We start from the raw sequence: 19,612 nt of genomic DNA on the forward strand, positions 1-19,612 counted from the left end.
CGTGCGAAGGTAGAAAGGATATTTCTGATAAACCCTTGGCTTACACAAGGGGGATCGGGGAGGGTGGTGTGTACATGGTCTGCCCTTATCATGTGAACTTAAACATATTAAAAATGAATTATGTAAAGCAAATGCAGCAACAAAGAAGTCGTGCTAAAGATGTTGAAGAAGAGAGCATCAACAACAACAACCACCAATATGATGAAATGAAAAAAAGAAATAGATTCATGAGAATTTGATTGAAGATTTAAATGTGTAATGCCTGAAAGCACAACAAAGAAACTAGGGATATACCACACTAATTAAGCCTAGATTTACATTAATACACTAAGATAGCAAACGAAGTCCAACATTGACACTTTTTTTTTTCAACCTCAGTTGATCAACAATGGAGCTGCGAAATACAACTAGCAATGTCAGTTCAGCATCCTCCAACGGACGATAGAGGGCTCTGAACTGACCACGGTCAGTCAGTCTATATTTTTCTGGTTCTATAGACTCGAGTTGTCATACAAATTGACCAAATGCCATAAGGTCTCCATCAAATGAGTTGTTCCAGCAGCCGATTAGTACGTCTGCTGGGCTTGTTGATCTCTGCAATGGTGACATATAAGACTTCACTTCACACATCAATTTGTTGTTGTTGTTGAGCAACTCGTTGTTTGTGAGATTGACGGTGGTGATGTCGTGGATGCTAGGTCTCTTTCTCTCTTTCTCTCCTGAAAGTTGTCTTAAGTAGTACTTCTGAGCATGACTAGCCACTTGTGTTGGAGTTTTAGAGATCACGAAATTCCTCGATATGTTCCTCCAATCTCCTTTGCCATACTTCTCTAGCCCCATTAGGAATCGCCTACAATGCAACAACAACATTAATGTTAATATCAAGATCAAGCCAGAGGAGATATAGAAATATTGTGTGCTGATCACTTATGTTTGTCGAAATGTTCAAAAATGCCAATAGATGCATGTCAGAACCTCCAAAATTATCCAACACAGCCCACAAGTACATCATCATTTTTGAAGAGTTCGAGCAACATAGCTGATCACTTATGTTTGTCGAAATCTTCAAAAATGCCGACAGATGCATGTTAGATCCTCCAAAAGTATCCAACACAGCCCACAGGTACAACATCATTTTTGAAGAGTTCGAGCAACATCACTACTAATTAGGTTCATGAAACAAACATAAAAACTCAAAAGTACTTATAAATTGAATGAACCTGTGTTCCTCCTCTGTCCATGGTACACCTTTCTTTCTTTCTTGATCATAAGACTTGCCTCTCTTACTAAACGTATGAATCTTGCGATGATCTGCAAATTCCAACGCGAAAGAAGACACGAAACGCCTCGGATTTGGGACCAAACCAGCCTCAATGTCACTAACATCTGCAACTAATTCTTTGTACTGCATCATCACATCAAGAACTGATTTCCCAGGGATAATTTCTGCTACTTTAGACCATCGATTTGGAGTTGTCTCGTCGTATATTGCAAGAGCACTTTCAAATCTCTTGTTCTCTTCTTTAGTCCATTCTGTAGTACTCTTGCTCTGTTGCATAGTCCAATTTGAATTTGGTACAAAAGAAGTAGGACACAAAGTTTCCATATCCACAATTGTCAGCAGCCAAAATCAAGAATCCTCAATTTTCTTCCAACTTAAAACAGTATAATTTTCCTGTTAATTTTACAATGATTAGTGTTCACAACAGCATATGAGAAATTTATGATACAAAAAAGGATCATAATCTTGGAAAAATAGCATAAAACTAATTAAGTTTAGTAATTTACAACTTGACCATAAATTAAAGATTTTTTAAAAAGTTACGTATGGTGTTTGGGAAGGGGAAACGGGGGAGGAAATTACAAGGTGGGAAATCGAGATAAAAATCAGCTCTCGAATTAACTGAGCTACTAAGATTTCCGGTAAAAAATTACTTCGTTCTTTTATACTTATTTACTTACTCGGTGGATAGGAACATACTCTGGATTAGAATCATGGCGAGTACTTCTTGATCAATTCTATAAACCTAGAAGCATCAAGAACAGAAAAAAAATATTGCAAATTAAGCACAAAAGCACAGATCAGACAATTGTTCCAAATATTAGCCACACTAGTAAGCAAATTTTCAAGAAATGAAGATAAAAACTATCAATCTTCTTTAAAAAAAAATAAGGAGAAACAAACCTTTATTGAACAATAGTAAATGATTGAATGATCCTAATAAAGAAAGTTCTATCTGTTGGAGTACAATTTTAGGTAGAGAGGAGAGTGGAGCAAATATATATGCATAAATGAGACATCAAGTGATACTAAGTTGTCGAATTCTTGTTGGTTAATTTTTTTTTTTTTTTTTGTAATTAATACATGTTACATGTTTGTGTCCAATTATTCTATTTGTTGGTTTTAAGGTTTAGTGTGACTGCTACTAAAGTATAGTTTAATAAATCATAATGACTATTTATTTTTAGTTTTCCACTAAGTCTATGGTATTGAAGGGGATTTTCGGCATAACTAATAAAGTTGTTGTCACGTAGTCATGAGGTTATGAGTTCACGTCATAAAAATAACTTTTTGCAGAAATACAAGATAAAGTTGTCTTGTCCTTCTCCGGACCTCACGCATAGTGAGAGCTCGTAGAAGGATGGAAAGATCGGTTGGGGCCAAAATGGCGGAAGGTCGAGTACATCTGCAGGACCGATAGTGGATTGAATTGTCTTATTCGATATTTGATATCCATATTAAAGTCCAAGTAAGTTTGAATTCGTGCATTACAAAGCCCATTTCTAAAAATGATACTACCAACATAATTTTTTTAATTCAAAAACTCAAAACTTCTCATTAAGACGAAGGCATCTCAACCATACATCACAGCCTAAGTTGATAATCAATTAGTCATAATCACTTTTATGTCAGTGAAAAGCACTACAGAAATAATCCTCTTTTATTAATTTTCTTTCTTTCTTGGGGCCGCACATCTTTTATGGCTTGTAGAAAAAGTTCTTATCTCTAGCAGTATCACCAATTGAAGAAATGAATGAATGGGAGGATCCGTCTTTAAAAATATCTTACAAATAACTATTGAATTCAAGTTTTTTTATGCTATATCGATAATAATGTATTTAATGTAATTTTATAAGTAAAGACTAAAGTTCGAAAATAATGATGTGTGAGCAACCTTATTCCTACTTTGTAAAAGGTAGAGATCTTGCACTGATTAGAAGAATTAACATCGAACTTGGACGATATTCTTGGTATCCTTACAAGGCTTCCCATGTTCTACACTGTTGAGATATATAATGTTTTGGTGATTGACAAGATAACTGAAACATATTAGTTGAAATGGTCAACTGATATGCAGAGTCTAAGAATACAAGTTCACTGGTGTATGAAGACAAGAGAGATGAATTAAAGAAGCGTGGATAAAATGGTAAAGTGGATAAGTTCTACTTAACTATCACGTGTGCTTCGAAAGAAGTTGAGTTTGAAAACACCACGTGAAGAAGAGAGAGGTTGAGATGAAGAAGGAGTTTTACTTGAAGAAGGACTTCCAATTCACAACAAACTCTGAAGAGTCAAGAGTTCCACTTGAGATAAAAGTCACATCTAGTGAAAGACTTTTTGGAAAGATGTGTTTAAATAGAGGGAGTGACTTGCACAGTCACTACGCACTTACAAAGAAAAAAGGCAATTGACAAATTGACTTGGCAGTTTCACAGCTTGATGAAACTGTTAGGACCGATTAGCAATTTACACACACTAAATCTGTGAAGAGGATAAAGAAAACTATAGAGAGAGTTCTTTAGGAGAGAGAGAGAATTAATTTCGTGGTAACACCCGTGGGTAACCTCCACGACGGACGTGCTATTTATATTAATGACTCGGAGTATGTATAATTACACAAAGAAATGAGAATAAAAGGTACAGCCTAAAATCACACCCCCCGGCAACCTCACCACGGAGGTTGAACCGCGTGAACATTAATATATAACAGTACGTCACTTATTAATCAGGCTCCACAACCTAACAATTCTCCCACTTGGAAACTGATTCTGTCATCCAAGAATTACATTCTCAAAAAAAATAAAAAATATTCCTCCATCATCAATATGTTCGCCACACCGCAACATCTGTAGACACAACTACAGAAAACCAACTAAGGTTTTGCACAACCTTAGTTTACCAACATCAACACATTTTGTCAACATGTCTGCTGGATTCTTTTCACCCTTTATCTTTTCCAAACACATATCACCTTCTTCCACTGTCCTGCGAGTGAAATGGTACCGTCTTCTAATATGCTTCATCTTCGAATAATAGACCGGGTTTTTCACCAACTGTATGGCACTCTGGCTATTTATGTAAAGAATCTTCTTAAGCTGCTTCTTGCCCAGTTCTTCCAGATAATCTGCCAGCCATATCATCTCTTTTCCAGCTTCAGCTATTGCCACATACTCAGCCTCAATAGATGAAAGAGAAACGCACTTATAAAGCCTGGAGATCCAACTCACTGCTGTACCACCTATGATGTAAATGTATCTAAAAGCTCTCATGCTTGAGTCCACATTCCCACCAAGATCAGCATCAATAAAACCTTGTAGAATCATTTCACCATTGTCAAAACAAAGTAAAGTACTGGATGTACCTTTCAGATATATTAGAAGCCACTTCATAGCTTTCCAATGCTCTTTTTCGGGGTTTGCCATGTACCTGCTAACAACTCCCACTGCATGTGCTATATCAGGTCTAGTGCAGATCGTAGCATGCATCAAACTCCCAACCTCAGAGGCATATGGAACAAGTGCTATGTGCTTCCGCTCCTGAGCTGTCTTTAGTAACTGCTCCTTTGACAATTTTGTGTGATTTGTCAATGGAGTAGTCCTGGGTTTAACATCATTAACTCTGAATCTGTCCAGCACCTTCTCAACGTACTGCTCTTGGGATAGATTCAAAGTGCCAGCAGATTTATCCCGAGAATCCTCATCCCAAGAATCTGCTTCCCTGCACCTAAATTTTTCATCTCAAACTCAGAAGACAGACTTGACTTCAGAGAGTTTATCTTCTTCAAACTGGATCCTGCAATCAACATATCATCCACATACAAGAGTAAAAATACATAAGAATCAGTGTATTTCTTGAAGTAGCAACATTGATTCTTTTCACTCCTGCGGAAGCCACTCTTTCTCATAAAATGATTCAAACTTTTTGTACCACTGTCTAGGTACTTGCTTCAGCCCATACTATCTCCTGTTGAGATTGCACACTATGTGTTCCTTTCCTGGAACTACAAACCCCTCTGGTTGCTGCATATAGATTTCCTTATCCAAATCTCCATGTAAAGTCTTTACATCCATTTGCTCAAGATGCAAATTCTTTGATGCAACAATACTCAATAATTCGGATAGTATTTTATTTCACAACAGGAGAAAAATATTTCAGCATAATCAATACCTTTTCTTTCTGAATATCCTTTAACTACTAACCATGCCTTGAACCTTCTTTTACCATCTGGTTCTGCCTTGATTCTGAACACCCACTTGTTCAACAAGGAGATCTTCCTTGAAGGTAACTCAGTCAACATCCATGTGTTATTTTTCTCAAGTGAGCTCATCTCATTATCCATGGATTGCTCCCACTTGATTGAATCCTCCACTTACAGGGCCTTAGCAACAGACTCTGGTTCCCCTTCATCAGTTAGCAATAGATAATGTAATGATGGTGAATACCTATCTAGTGCTCTAATGGTCCTGGATGATCTCCTCTCAACCTGCTTAGGTATCACTTATTCCGCCTCTGGTTCCTCAATGACAGTCTTTGGAGTTTGTTGAGTATCTGCTGTAACATCTTTGGGTGTACTCTTCGGCAACTCAAGCTCAACTCCCACTTGCTTTGTAGTTTCTTGAACCTTTTGCTCTCTGTCCTTGTACAAGATATTTTTATCAAATGTCATATCATAATGTCTTAGGATCTTTTTATTTCTGTCATCCCAAAACCTGTACCTGAATATGTCAGAACCATAACCTATAAAGTAGCACTTTATAGCTTTAGCATCAAGCTTATCTCTCTTCTCTGGATCAACATGAACATAAGCAGTGCAACCAAAAGTTCTCAAGTGAGAATACTTGAGCTCTTTTCCTGTCGATACTTCTTCAGGAATCTTGAACCCCAGAGGAACTGATGGTCCCCTGTTGATCAAGTATGCAGTTGTGCTCACAGCATCTGCCCAAAATATCTTAGTCAGCCCACAGTGTATCCTCATGCTACTTGCACGCGCATTCAATATTCTGTTCATCCTTTCAACAACTTCATTCTGCCTTGCCTTCTCGGGAACTGTCCTCATCAATCTGATTCCCTCAGCTGCACAGAATTGTTTGAATTCTAACTTATCATATTCTCCTCTATTATCAGACCTCAGGCATTTGATTTTCAAGCCAGTCTGATTTTCAACTTCAGCTTTCCACCTCTTGAAAGTAGAAAATACATCTGAATTATGTTTCAAGAAGTAAACCCATACCTTCCTGCTGAAATCATCAATGAAGGTGACATAGAATCTGGATCCACCAAGTGATAAAACAGGAGATGGTCCCCAAATGTCTGTATGAACCATTTCCAGCCATACTTTCTTTTGCTCTCTTGCAGTCTTCGTGAAGTTTACTCGTTTCTATTACCCATAACACAACTCTCACAAAAACCCATATCAACAGATTACAACCCCTCTAAAGCTCCTTTTGTAGCCAACATCTTCATTCCTTTAGCACTCATGAGTCTAAGTCTGTTGTTCCACAGACATGAACCAGAAGCTCCCTCAGCAACAACAACCATGTTTATACACCTTGTAGTGGTGTACGAATTTTCAGATTTTGTGCCACGTGCTACAACCATAGAACCCTTCACAATCTTCCATAAACCTTTTCTAAACTCTGCTGCGTAGCCTGTGCTATCTAACTGACCAACAAAGAACAGATTCTTCTTGAGACCAAGAATATATCTGACATTCTCCAATGTCCACTAATTTCCTGCTGGAGTTTTTATGCAGACATCCCCCTTTCCTTCAATCGCCAATGGCTTGGTGTCAGCAAGATACACCTTTTCAAATTTTCTAGACTTAAAGTTTTGGAAGAATTTCTTGCTAGGAGATGAATGAAAAGATACACCAGAATCCAATATCCAGGATTCAATCAGGCTATCCATACTAAGTATTAGAGCATCCCCAATGGCTTCTGCTGAATTAACAAAATCATTATCATATCCAGATTTCTGATTTTTCTTCTTCTTGGTTTTTTTGCACTCTGTCTGAAAGTATATTTTCTCTCCACAATTCCAATATGTCACGTTGGATTTTTGTGGAGATTTTCCACAATTCTTCGATTTCGATTTGCTATGTGTATTCTAACCCCTCGATTGGTCTCTCTCCCTTCGGTCAACACTGAGAGCACTACCAGATGACTTCCCAATTTCTCATTTGTGAATGCTTTCACTAAGAACAACATCTCAGATTTCATCAAACTTCAGTTTCTCAGTTCCACGGGAACTACTAATTGCAGCAACAACAGTATCCCAAGACTCGGGCAGAAATGACATCAAAATCAGTGTTTTAATTTCATCTTCAAAATTAATATCCATAGAACACAGTTGAATAACAATCATATTGAACTCATTTATATGATCAGCAATAGATCCATTCTCAGGAATCTGTAAATTAAACAATCTACGCATCAAATATACCTTGTTCATCGCAAATGGCTTTTCGTACATATTTGATAGTGCCTTCAACAGATCAGATGTGGTTTTCTCCTTCACGATATTGAACGTCATGTTTCTCGATAAAGTCAATCGAATCAACCCTAGAGCCTGCCGATTCTTGAGCTTCTAGTTCTTCTCCTTCATGGATTTCGACTTTACCCCGGTCAAAGGTTTGTAAAGATCTTTCTGGTACAGATAGTCTTCAATCTGCATCTTCCAGAAATTAAAATCGGATCTATCAAACTTCTCGATTCCAAACTTTGATCCTTCCATCTTCAGTGATCGTGATAAGTATCCCAAGCTCTGATACCAGTTGTTAGAATCGATTAGCAGTTCACACATACTAAATCTATGGAGAGGATGAAGAAAATTAGAAAGAGAGTTCTTTAGGAGAGAGAGAGAATTAATTTCGTGATAACACCCGTGGGTAACCTCCACGCAGATGGACGATTTATATTAATGACTCGGAGTATGTACAATTACATAGAAAAATGAGAATAAAAGGTACAGCCTAAAATCACACCCCCCGGCAACCTCACCGTGGAGGTTGAACCGCGTGAACATTAATATATAGCAGTACGTCACGTATTAATCAAGCTCCACAACCTAACAGAAACACATAGTTAAACTTGATGCTATTACTTAGAAATTAAGGTGTCGTAATTTCTATGTATTAGGTTTGGTTCTTAAGTTGTAATGTTTATTTAATTCTAGTCTCAGTGAAGTATAAACTGAGTTAGGATCATTGTCTTCAAATTTAGGAACTCGAAGACTTAGGAACACATACCTTGGGAGGTTTGTGTGTTTTATAGAAGTAGGAATTAGAGTTTATAATTTCTAAATTACATAAGTCTTATAATTTGCTGTTTGCTAAGGCTCAAAGTTATTTAGTGAAGTTTAGGGTAAAATCCTGTAGAGGTACAAGCCGTAATTTTTTTACACCTTTTTGAGCCGGGTGTTTTTAATGTGAAAATCATTATCTCATTTAATTACTGTTTTAGCTTTGTTGAAACATGTTAGGCAACCTATTTCATTGATAGAAAACTATTAAGCTAAAATAAGTAAATCAATAGGTCTAGTACTCTATCAATTGATATAAGAGTGAGGTTATCTTAAATAAGAATTTCACTTAAGATAAGATCACCATGAAAAATTTCGCACCACCTACTGGTCACTGCGAAGGACAATCAACCACTCGATCTCCACTCTTTGATGACTCTCATTTTATTTGGTGGAAAGCTAGAATGAAAATATTTCTCCAAGGAGAAGATTATGAGTTGTGGGATAGGTTCACTGATGGATCCACAATTCCTATGAATATATATATATATATATATATATATATATATATATATATATATTACCACTAGAAATTTCAGCGGTTAATGGATAGTCACTTTTGCGTATGTCATGCAATACCTCTTTTTTTGCTGCTAGAGGCTAAGAGAGATGTATCGATTATAACAATATTTGTAGTACGATTATTTCTTCTTCTTTTTTCTATATTTAAAATCTTTTTTTATTTTTAAATTTAAATCTTTAGGAAATCTTTAATTACTTACTTAAAACTTTTAAAAACTTGGTACTTTTTATATTTTTCTTATCTGACACTTTTATATTTATTTATAGATTTTTCAAATCTTTTTAAAATCACCTTTAGTTAATTTAGACTTCTTAAATTAATGAAAATGGTATAAGTTGTCATTAATTTTGATGACTTCTAATAAGGAAAGAATATTTAATTAATTTTCAACTCTTAAATGTTAGAAAAATAGTGAAAAGATAATTTTATCTAAAGCAGAAACTATTAATGAAGGGCAAAAAGTTCAAACAATATTTCTAAGATCCTTCGTACTTTTAACATAACTAGTTTAACCACGCGTGGCTCACACGTGTGCGAACATTTTTAATAAAGTGCAAAAAGTTTAAATTATTTTTCAAAGATCATTCAAACTTTAATATAATAACGTAAATATAATATATATTTTATTGTAAGCACATATATATTTCTAAAAATTACATAAACCTACGACTTATGTTTCATTTATTATAAAAAATTTCATCTCCCTAAACATAATACATTTATCCCACTTTTTAACTTTCTCTCTCCTAAATTACATATACATAGAAATTCATTTTTACTTTCACACTTTCTCCTTTACTTTCACTATTTCTCCCCAAAAAATAAGGCTACAATCAAGGGACGATTTTCAAGTTTGAAATCAACCGTGTTTGAGTCCAACTCCTAGTCAAGGGTATTCAATTTCAACTTAATCTTCTTCAATTTCAACTAAATCTTCTTTTAACATTCTCAATTTTTAAAGATCTGAGGATTATTAAATTATTTTTTTCATTACATAGTAGAAATTTTTGAAATTTTCCAATGAAGATATTGTTGCATGTTTTGATTAACTAATTTTTTGGGTTTCTAATTTACAAAATTATAGTTTGATTATCTGCATTATCCTTTTTTTTTTAAATCGTCTATTTGAAGTACTAGATTAACAACTTAGTACTTAATTAATTGATGATTCTCCTTCGTTTAGTTTAGGATTAACTCAATTAGAGTATACCGAAACAACAAATTCGGTAGTTGGTTTCGTTTACCTAACTTTGATGAAAACAGCTCAAAAAATCATAACGGCCCCGTCAAGATGAAAAAGATTATCAAAGCATCAACTTCAAAATCAAAAAAATAAATTGGAGAATCCTCAAGAAAATTCCAAAAAAAAAACTGACAATGAACGACCTCGTTTACCAAAGGTATTTCCTTTATTATCATTTTTTTGGCTATGGGTATATTGTATTTTTTTTTAAGTAATTGGAGTTTTTAAAACTGTTAATTAACCGTCTATGATTGTTATTATGAAGTTTTGGGGGATTTTTCATAAGTTGAAAGTTATGTGTAGAAACTGAATGTGCAAATACAAAATTACTCTCTGTATATATTTTGCATATATATATTTGTTGATGCTTTTGGATTGAATACATTGATATTTGTAGTTCATTTACATATGTGGTTACTGGTTGTATCTATTAGTAAGTTTGTATGTGTTGTACATATACATTATTTCTTTCATGTTGTTGAACATATACATAAATCATCTTTTATGTTTTTTTATGTACTGTGTGTTTGAGGCATTGGTTATTACATATGTATATGTAAAACATATACATATGAGTTCTGTTTTGTGTTTTGTGTTTTGTTGTGTACTGTGTGTTTGAGGTAATAGATATTACATATGTATATGTAAAACATATACATAAGAGTTCTGTTTTGTATTTTGTTGTGTATTGTGTGTTTGAGGTAATGGATATTACATATGTATATTTAATACATCTACATATAATCCCATGTGTTTAAGGCTATGAACAATACCTATGTATATTTCTAACATATACATGGCTTATGATATATTGTTAGATGCGTAATGAAATGCCTTGTTTATATACATTATTTTTAATGTATTGTCCATATATGAGTCTATTGTTAGATGTTATTAGATGTGTAATGAAATGACTAGTTGTTATGTACAGTATATGTTTTGACCATATAGGCTCACATATGATGTCTTCTTCATTTCTAATAGAGTATAAAATATCAGATAAAAAGTGTCCTGTGCATTCGTTGTATTTCGATAGTTATTACAATGTTGATAAAAAATGACTAGTTGCATTTCGTTGCATTTGAGTATGTGAAAAACATTACGCAATAAGAATGTGATAGCTTGTAAGTAATCTTTATATAAATTTTTATGCTCTATTTATTTAAGATCTGTTATAAGAAATAACAGATTTATTTTTATGCATGGCAGACTACCTAAGTGAAAGAATGTTCGTCCCTTCAGTTGGTTTTGAAGCAAAATATCTTCGAATAGGATACGCGTCACTCCTTCAAAAGTATGATCTTCGGAAAGAAAAGAAGGGTTATGTTAGTGAGGATGAAGACCCTCCAAGACCGAGGTAAAAAAACACACCCACTTACAGACGAGAGGGCAATAGTTAGCATTGGGTAGGCTGTCAGGTGATTATTGTTTACAAATTTTACTTATATGAATTTGTTAGAAATGTTGCATTTTAAACTAATTTAGATGTTTTGTTTTTACAATTATGTTATAACACTTTTTAACCTATGTTTATGAATTATTGGTAAAAATATTTGGCGTGATTATTGTATTTTGTACATGATTTTTTCATGTATTTGAATGCATGAACTAATCTACATATACATAGAATTAATGTCTCTCCAAAATAAATTTTGTATTTTTTTGTTTGTATGTATATACAGACATATACATATGTTTACACGTTGATAAGACTAATCAGATAAATAGTTTTCGATAAGTTCGGAAAAGTTCAGCAATGCATAATTTTGATTGTGTATATATGTCATCATATGCATAGTATTTCTATATTAATAACACATTCATTTTTATATGTCTAATATACATAGCATTTATGTATATAGTTTATTTGCACAGTATTATTGTATCCCTTATATCTATTAGATGTTCATTAGTATGCGTGTATAGGTCCACATATACAGAGGATTACATCTTTACATACATAAATAAATAAAAAATTTCCAACAATATAATAAAAATAACTACACGGTATATACTTTTAAATGAGTGTATATGTCTTCATATCATAGCATTTGAGTATACAAAACACAAATGAGTGTAAACTTATTATCCCAGCAAACACATACACAACACAAATGAGAAAAAAAATACATAAAAAAATGATAAACTGAAGAAAACTCTTATTTATCTCAGTGTTAAATAGCAAACTAAAATTGTTCAATGAAGTAATTACTAAAAAACGGATAACGATAATCAAGTGATTAAACTTCAAGAGTTTATGGAAACTAAAACTTAGTTCTCCTTTGGGAAGAAATTGCAGGAATGCCTATTGTGTCCTTCATTTTCGCAAAGTCCGCAACGGTTTGTGCTTGATGAAAGTGTTTCACTGAATTTTTTCTTCCTCCCTTTCTTTGGTCTTCCTGGAAGTCTTTTGTACATCGGGGGCAGCAATTCATCGAAAATGCTCAACTTAGGGTGAAATATTGTAGTGTTAAATTTATACTAAATAAGTTGGTTTAGAATATACAACTTCATCAACCTTTGGATATGCTGTTGTTGTTGGCTTGAGGATAACATACTAGACTGAATAGTACCCAACTGAACTTTTTAATCTAAAACCTGACCGATATTCATTCATGTATATGATTGATTGCTCATGTAGACAACGATTGGTTTAGAAACACTACTAGTAAGAAGATCTCATGTTTAAAATATTCTGTAATGATGATAAGTGACTTGAATTAAAGATGATCAACATTTTTATCAACACATGAAAAAGGTTGCAATCCTGGGGATGTACGTGAGATGGTTTCATGGTTTATTCAGTAATATTTTTGTCGATATGCCTCCATATCTTGTCGGTGTATTTGTTTTCTCTCGGAAGATATATCTTTTTCACCTGCACTTACTCGTAGAAGCATTTTTATGCAGAAACGGGAGGCTCCACCGGGTGAAAAACCAGAGCCTGTCAAGACTCACCTGAGAAACATGATCATCGTTCCTGAAATGATTGAAAGTATTATTAAAATTTACAATGGGAAAACTTTCAAAACGATTTGTCCGCAATTCAATTTTTTTCTTCAAAACGATCAACAAATCAGTGATTCGATTATTTTTTGTGTGTGATTTTCGTATGATTTGTTTTAATCAGTGATTCGATTATTTTTTGTGTGTGATTTTCGTATGATTCAAAATTTGAAATTCAGAAGTTGTTACATAATTTAAGGAAAGAAATAATCCACTTAATTAATTGATTGAGTTAATAGCGTCCTGAAAGGAAGGGAATTCGTTATTTTCTTTTTTAACGGTAATAACAAAACCACATATACATAGGATGCTATGTATATGACGCGTATCTTATGTATATGAGAGTAAAGTAATTAAAAAAAGTGGGAAAGGGTGTAATTACTTCTAAAATGATTGGTATTTGTGTTGTTTATACTATATATTTTACCACAAAAAATTTCAAGTTGATACTGGATCGTCACTTTTGCGTTTGTCATGTAGTACCTCTTTTCTTTGCTGCTATAGGCTAAGAGAGATGCATCGATTTGAACCATATTTGTAGTACGATCATTTTTTTTTATTTTTCTATATTTAAAATCTTTCCTTATTTTTAAAGTTAAATCTGTAGGAAATCTTTGATTATTTACTTAAAATTTTTAAAAATTTGATACTTCTTACATTTTTTCTTATTCTAACACTTTTATATTTATTTCTAAATTTATCAAATCTTCTTAAAATCAAAGATAATAAAAATTTTCAAACTAATGAAAAAGATATCAACTGTCATTAATTCTAATGACTTCTAATAAGAAAAAAATTACTATAAATATTTAATTAATTTTCAAATGTTAAATATTAGAAAAATAGTGAAAAGACGATTTTGTCTAATCTTCTTAAAATCACCTTTAGTTAATTTAGAATTCTTAAATTAATGAAAAAGGCATAAGTTGTCATTAATTTTGATGACTTCTAATAGGAAAATAATATTTAATTAATTTTCAACTCTTAAATATTAGAAAAATAGTGAAAATACGATTTTGTCTAAAGCAGAAACTATTAATGAAGGACAAAAAATTCAAACAATATTTCTAAGGTCATTCGTACTTTTAATATAACTAGTTTAACCGCATGTGCCTCACACGTGTGCGAAAATTTTTAATAAAGTGCAAAAAGTTTAAATTATTTCTCAAAGATCATTCGCACTTTAATATAATAATGTAAATATAACATACATTTTATTGTAAGCACATATACACTTTACCACCCGAAATTTCAAGTCGATAATGGATCGTCACTTTTGCGTTTGTCATGTAATACCTCTTTTCCTTGCTGCTATAGGCTGAGAGAGATGCATCGATTTGAACCATAATTGTAGTACGATTATTATTTTTTATTTTTTCTATATTTAAAATCTTTTCTTATTTTTAAAGTTAAATCTTTAGAAAATCTTTGATTACTTACTTAAATTTTTTTAAAATTTGATACTTCTTACATTTTTCATATTCTAACACTTTCGTATTTATTTCTAGATTTATCAAATCTTCTTAAATTCAAAGATAATGAAAACTCTTATACTAATGAAAAAAGATATTAGCTGTCATTAATTCTGATGAGTTCTAATAAGAAAAAATTTACTATAAACATTTAATTAATTTTCAACTATTAAATATTAGAAAAATAGTGAACAGGTGATTTTGTCTAAAGCTGAGACTTTTAATGAAGAACAAAAAGTTTAAACAATATTTTTAAGATCCTTCACACTTTTAATATAATACAAGTCTAGAAATACGCAACATGCACGTATACCTCACTTCAATGAATTCACTTCGATATTATTTTTAAAAAATGCATGGACTAATAAATAAATTAATGATTTTATTAAATATGAAAACACTTAAACAGAAAATTAATATATTCATTAAACACTATATAAAGTATTAAAAATAACTTTAAACTAAATTAAGAAAAAATACCAAGGATATAGAAAGAAACCTGCCTTTGTCTCAATCAAAAGGTCATTCAATTATGATACAATTTTATGCTTTGATGAATTGAAACAGAAAATAGAAAGCGGGGTCCGTGAATAAACTCTATTTGTATATCCAAACCATTGTGATAAAAGCTTTAATTGAAGATCTCTTAGGGCGGTTTAATTTTTTTTAATTTGTAATAGTCATATTAATTTATCTGCGTCTCAAAGCATTGTTTTTTTTTATGCAAATTTGCGTTCATCCGGTAACTTTTGAAAAAATATCAGTAATTATTTGTTAAAATTAATAATACCCATTTCTTTCTAATTTAAGTGTCTTACTTTTTTTTTTTGATTTCTTCCAAAATTAGTGATGTTAAATCTTTTAAAATCAAATTTTCAAATTTAGTTTATTTAGAATTCTTAAACTAGTAGAAAAAATATTAGTTGTCATTAATTCTGATGACTTCTAATTAGGAAAAGTTTTATCATAACTAAATTTAATTAATTTTCAACTCTTAAATATTAGGAAAAAATAGTGAAAAGACGATTTTGTTTAAAACAAAGACTTTTAATGAACGACAAAAAATTCAAACAATATTTCTAAGGCCCTTCACACTTCTAATATATTATAGATTATAGATATAGATTATAAATATAGATATATAAATTTTTCAAATCTTCATAAAAGCTTTAGAATTGTTAAATTAATGAAACAAAAGCATAAGTTGTCATTAATTTTGGAGAAAATAATCAAATGTCCCTTCAAATTTTCAATTACACACCTATACTTCATGGGGTTTCTGTTACCCCTGAATTATTTTAAAGTAAAATTAATACACCCCTAAATGCTGACATGGCACGGGGAGTGAATTCACTCTTTACAAGGTGTGTGAAAGTTAAAAATACTACTATTATGCTATTTTTGACTTTTTCTTAAATATATATTATTTTCAACTTTTATCTTTTATTTTCTTCTCTTTACTTTTTCTTTTTCTCCCTCTTTTTCTCGTCACTTAACAATCCACTCACCTATATATCTTCATTACCTTATCTGAACCATCGCCACCATAGAAGCCCCATCTCCTCTCCTGTCTTCTAACATTTCTTCACGATTTAGCTCACCATTACCCACAATCGTTAACACTATATAAACCAATATTTAAATCACAATTATACTGAAAGTATATATAACCTAAACTCATACTTATTCACGGGCAAAAATCTTAATCCAGGAAAGATATTTAATTTTAAAGGTTCCATATCAAGGCACAATACCATATTTACAATATACTAGTTTAGGTGTACACATCTTGCGCGTGTACCTCACTTTAATTAGTTTAAACATTACATTAAATAGGATATTTGTTTAAATAATTAAGATGAATATAATAATTAAATTTAATATCTTTTGAGTATGTAAAGATGAAGAATTTATTTATTAAACCTAATCTTTACCAAAAATATTTTTAAAAGTTGATCGACATTCATCTATCATCTATAAATTGCAACAAAATAATACAATAATAGAGACATCAAAATAATACACTTAAATCGAATCTTACACAAAAAAAATTTCTCAAAGTCGTCTGAAACTCATCTACCACCTGTAAACAATAACAAAATAATACGATAATATAGATATCAAAATAATACAACTAAACCTAACCTTTACATAAGAAAATTCCTCAAAGCCGATCAACATTTATCTATCACCTGTAAACTGCAACAAAATAATACGATAAAAGTGATATCAAAATAATACAATTAAACTTAAATTTTACACACAAAAATTTCTCAAAGCACATCGAGATTCATGTACGAACTGTAAACTACCACAAAATAACAAACTAATAGAGATATTACGATGATACAATTAAACCTAACCATTACCTAAATTTTTTTTTCAAAGTCGACCCACATTCATCTAGCATCTATAAATTAAAATAAAATAATAAGATAATAAAGATATCAAAATAATACAATTAAGCCTAACCTTTACACAAGAAATTCTTCAAAGCCAACCGACATCCATCTACGACCTGTATACTATAAAAAAAAATATAATAGTGATCACAAAGCTTCGATTTTGATCCAACTAATTCTTGTCTAAGCGAAAATTTTGACCCTAAAGAATGATTTTGAATGAAAATAAAGAAGATATATATATACACACATGTTGAATTCTATTATATTGATAAAAACAGTGAAGAAGTTGAGGGTTAGAAAATCAAGCATCCACCAATCTAGACATGCAATCGAATCAAGTTAGATGAGTATCAATCATATTCTCCCAACAAGCAAAACGGTTTGTTCTCTAGGAGTATTTTTCTAATTGAACGGTAGAAAGAAAAATATTAATTAATTCTCCTACCATATATTTTAGGAAGTCTAGTAGAAAGGAAAATATTAATTAATTCTCCTACCATATATTTTAGGAGTCCCGTATTTTAGGAAGTCTAGTTAATATAATAAAAAATAATTAAATAGTAAATTAAAAAAATAGTGAAAAGACGATTTTGTCTAAAGAAGAGTCTTTTGATGAAAGGTAAAAAATTCAAATTACTTTTCTAAGGGTTTTCACACTTTTAATATATTATTACTAGTTTAATCTGCGTGTGTTGCACGTGAATTTTAATTGATCACCAACAAGACATTACTTATAAAATAATGTAAAATAAAATTTTAAATTGGACTATTTAGAAATCCTAACGAATCAAACTAAAGCTACAACTTTAACAACAACATACCCAATATATTCCCACAAAATGGGATAAACTGAAGCCAACACATAGAAAATATTCAATTATTCGATATGGATTAGAAGTAAAAAGATACTTACATATGTTTTAAGTTGGAGAATGAAATCGAAGAAACTACGATGTTTGAAAAACCTAGGCAACAACGTGATGAAGGATTTATGAGAATTTCTAACAATAACGCTATTTTTTGCTCTGCTCTAAGAAATTAGTGCAATGAAGATATCACCATTAGTACCCTATATTAAGAAAATATTGCGAAAAGAAAATAGGACAATCAAAAAAAATATGTGAATTAGTAGGAAATGTCGTGGATAGCATCTAGGGAAATAATGTGGTAACTGAACCACAATATATAATAGATGGTAATAGTCATCAAAAGCAAGAAAATATATGTTTGAAGCTAAAAGTACGACAGACACAATGCTCTTAGACTCCCACCAAATCTCAATCTGTCGAAAAGCAAATCAAAACATAACTATCTAACCTCCTGCCTTAATCTATGACCTTCATGCTCTTCTATCTAATGCACTTGCATAAAAAAGAATCATAAATTTCTTAAACATGTATACAACAGGCATGCAACAATATTATAACTAAATCACACATTAAGGCCCCGTTTGACCTTGAAAATCATAATTTTTCGAAGTTGGAGTTGGAGTAGGAGTTGTGTTTGACCATGAATATAAATTAAAGTTGTTTTTGAAATTTTGTGAGAGAAGTATGAGTTAAAAAAAAGTGCAAACAAGTAAAACTTGTTTTTCACTTTTTCAAATACAATTTCATAGTTGTATTTGGAATTCTCATGGACAAACACCACAGTTTTCACTTTTTCACTAAAGTGAAATAATTTTTCGAAAAAAGTAAAAAATTACTCATGGCCAAACGGCTACTAAAGCTACGACATTATAATAAAAAAGAATTTAATTTTCTACCCTAATCTGTGACATCGATACCCTCCTATTCAATGCACCTGTATAGAAAGAATTACAAATTTCTGAAAACAAATATAATACAGATATGCAATAATAACTAAATTGCACATAAAAGCTACCACATTATAAGAAAACATGATTCATAAATCAAAAATATTTAACCTTTTACCCTAATATGTGGCCTTAATATCCTCTTATCTAACACACATGTATTAAAAAAAAACACAAATATTTGAAAATAAATATATCATGGATTCATGGACATCCAATCATATTAGAACTAAATTGCGCATAAAAATTATAATATTATGAAACAAAAATTTATAAATCAAAAAGAATCTAATCTTTTAAAAAAAATAAAATTTATGACCTTTATACCCTATCTAATGCACCTATATAAAAAAATAATGCTTTATAATTTTTTTTGAAAATTTCTTTGAGAAAACTAACCATGTGAAGCTATGAAGAGGAGGTAGAAGCACTGGACAAAAACACAAAATTAAAAGAGAATTGACATTAATTACGTGAAGAAAGAAAATAAGGTGTTTTGTTTCTTTTAAATATACTAGTTCAGTATACATGCTTTACACGTGTATCTCACATTAATTAATTAAATT

The 19,612-nt window shown here is 31.5% G+C and overlaps 1 protein-coding gene across 3 annotated transcripts; it reads right to left on the minus strand.

The window, feature by feature from the left end:
• Positions 1-207: 207 nt before the first annotated feature.
• On the minus strand, positions 208-2,355 carry LOC107871103 (transcription factor DIVARICATA). Of its 3 annotated transcripts, none has more exons than XM_016717901.2 (4): positions 2,186-2,355; positions 1,963-2,027; positions 1,221-1,675; positions 208-850 (listed from the first exon to the last, which is right to left on the minus strand). In XM_016717901.2, the coding sequence occupies exons 3-4, from the start codon at positions 1,604-1,606 to the stop codon at positions 508-510; spliced, it is 729 nt and encodes a 242-aa protein (XP_016573387.1). In that variant the 5' UTR covers positions 1,607-1,675; positions 1,963-2,027; positions 2,186-2,355; the 3' UTR covers positions 208-507. The 3 variants fall into 3 exon arrangements, with proteins under 3 accessions (XP_016573387.1, XP_016573388.1, XP_047268618.1); XM_016717902.2 differs by having other exon boundaries at positions 1,982-2,027; positions 2,186-2,326; XM_047412662.1 differs by lacking the exon at positions 1,963-2,027 and having other exon boundaries at positions 2,186-2,326.
• Positions 2,356-19,612: the final 17,257 nt, after the last annotated feature.

Source organism: Capsicum annuum, chromosome 5, assembly GCF_002878395.1.
Source record: "Capsicum annuum cultivar UCD-10X-F1 chromosome 5, UCD10Xv1.1, whole genome shotgun sequence".
Lineage (NCBI taxonomy): Eukaryota > Viridiplantae > Streptophyta > Magnoliopsida > Solanales > Solanaceae > Capsicum > Capsicum annuum.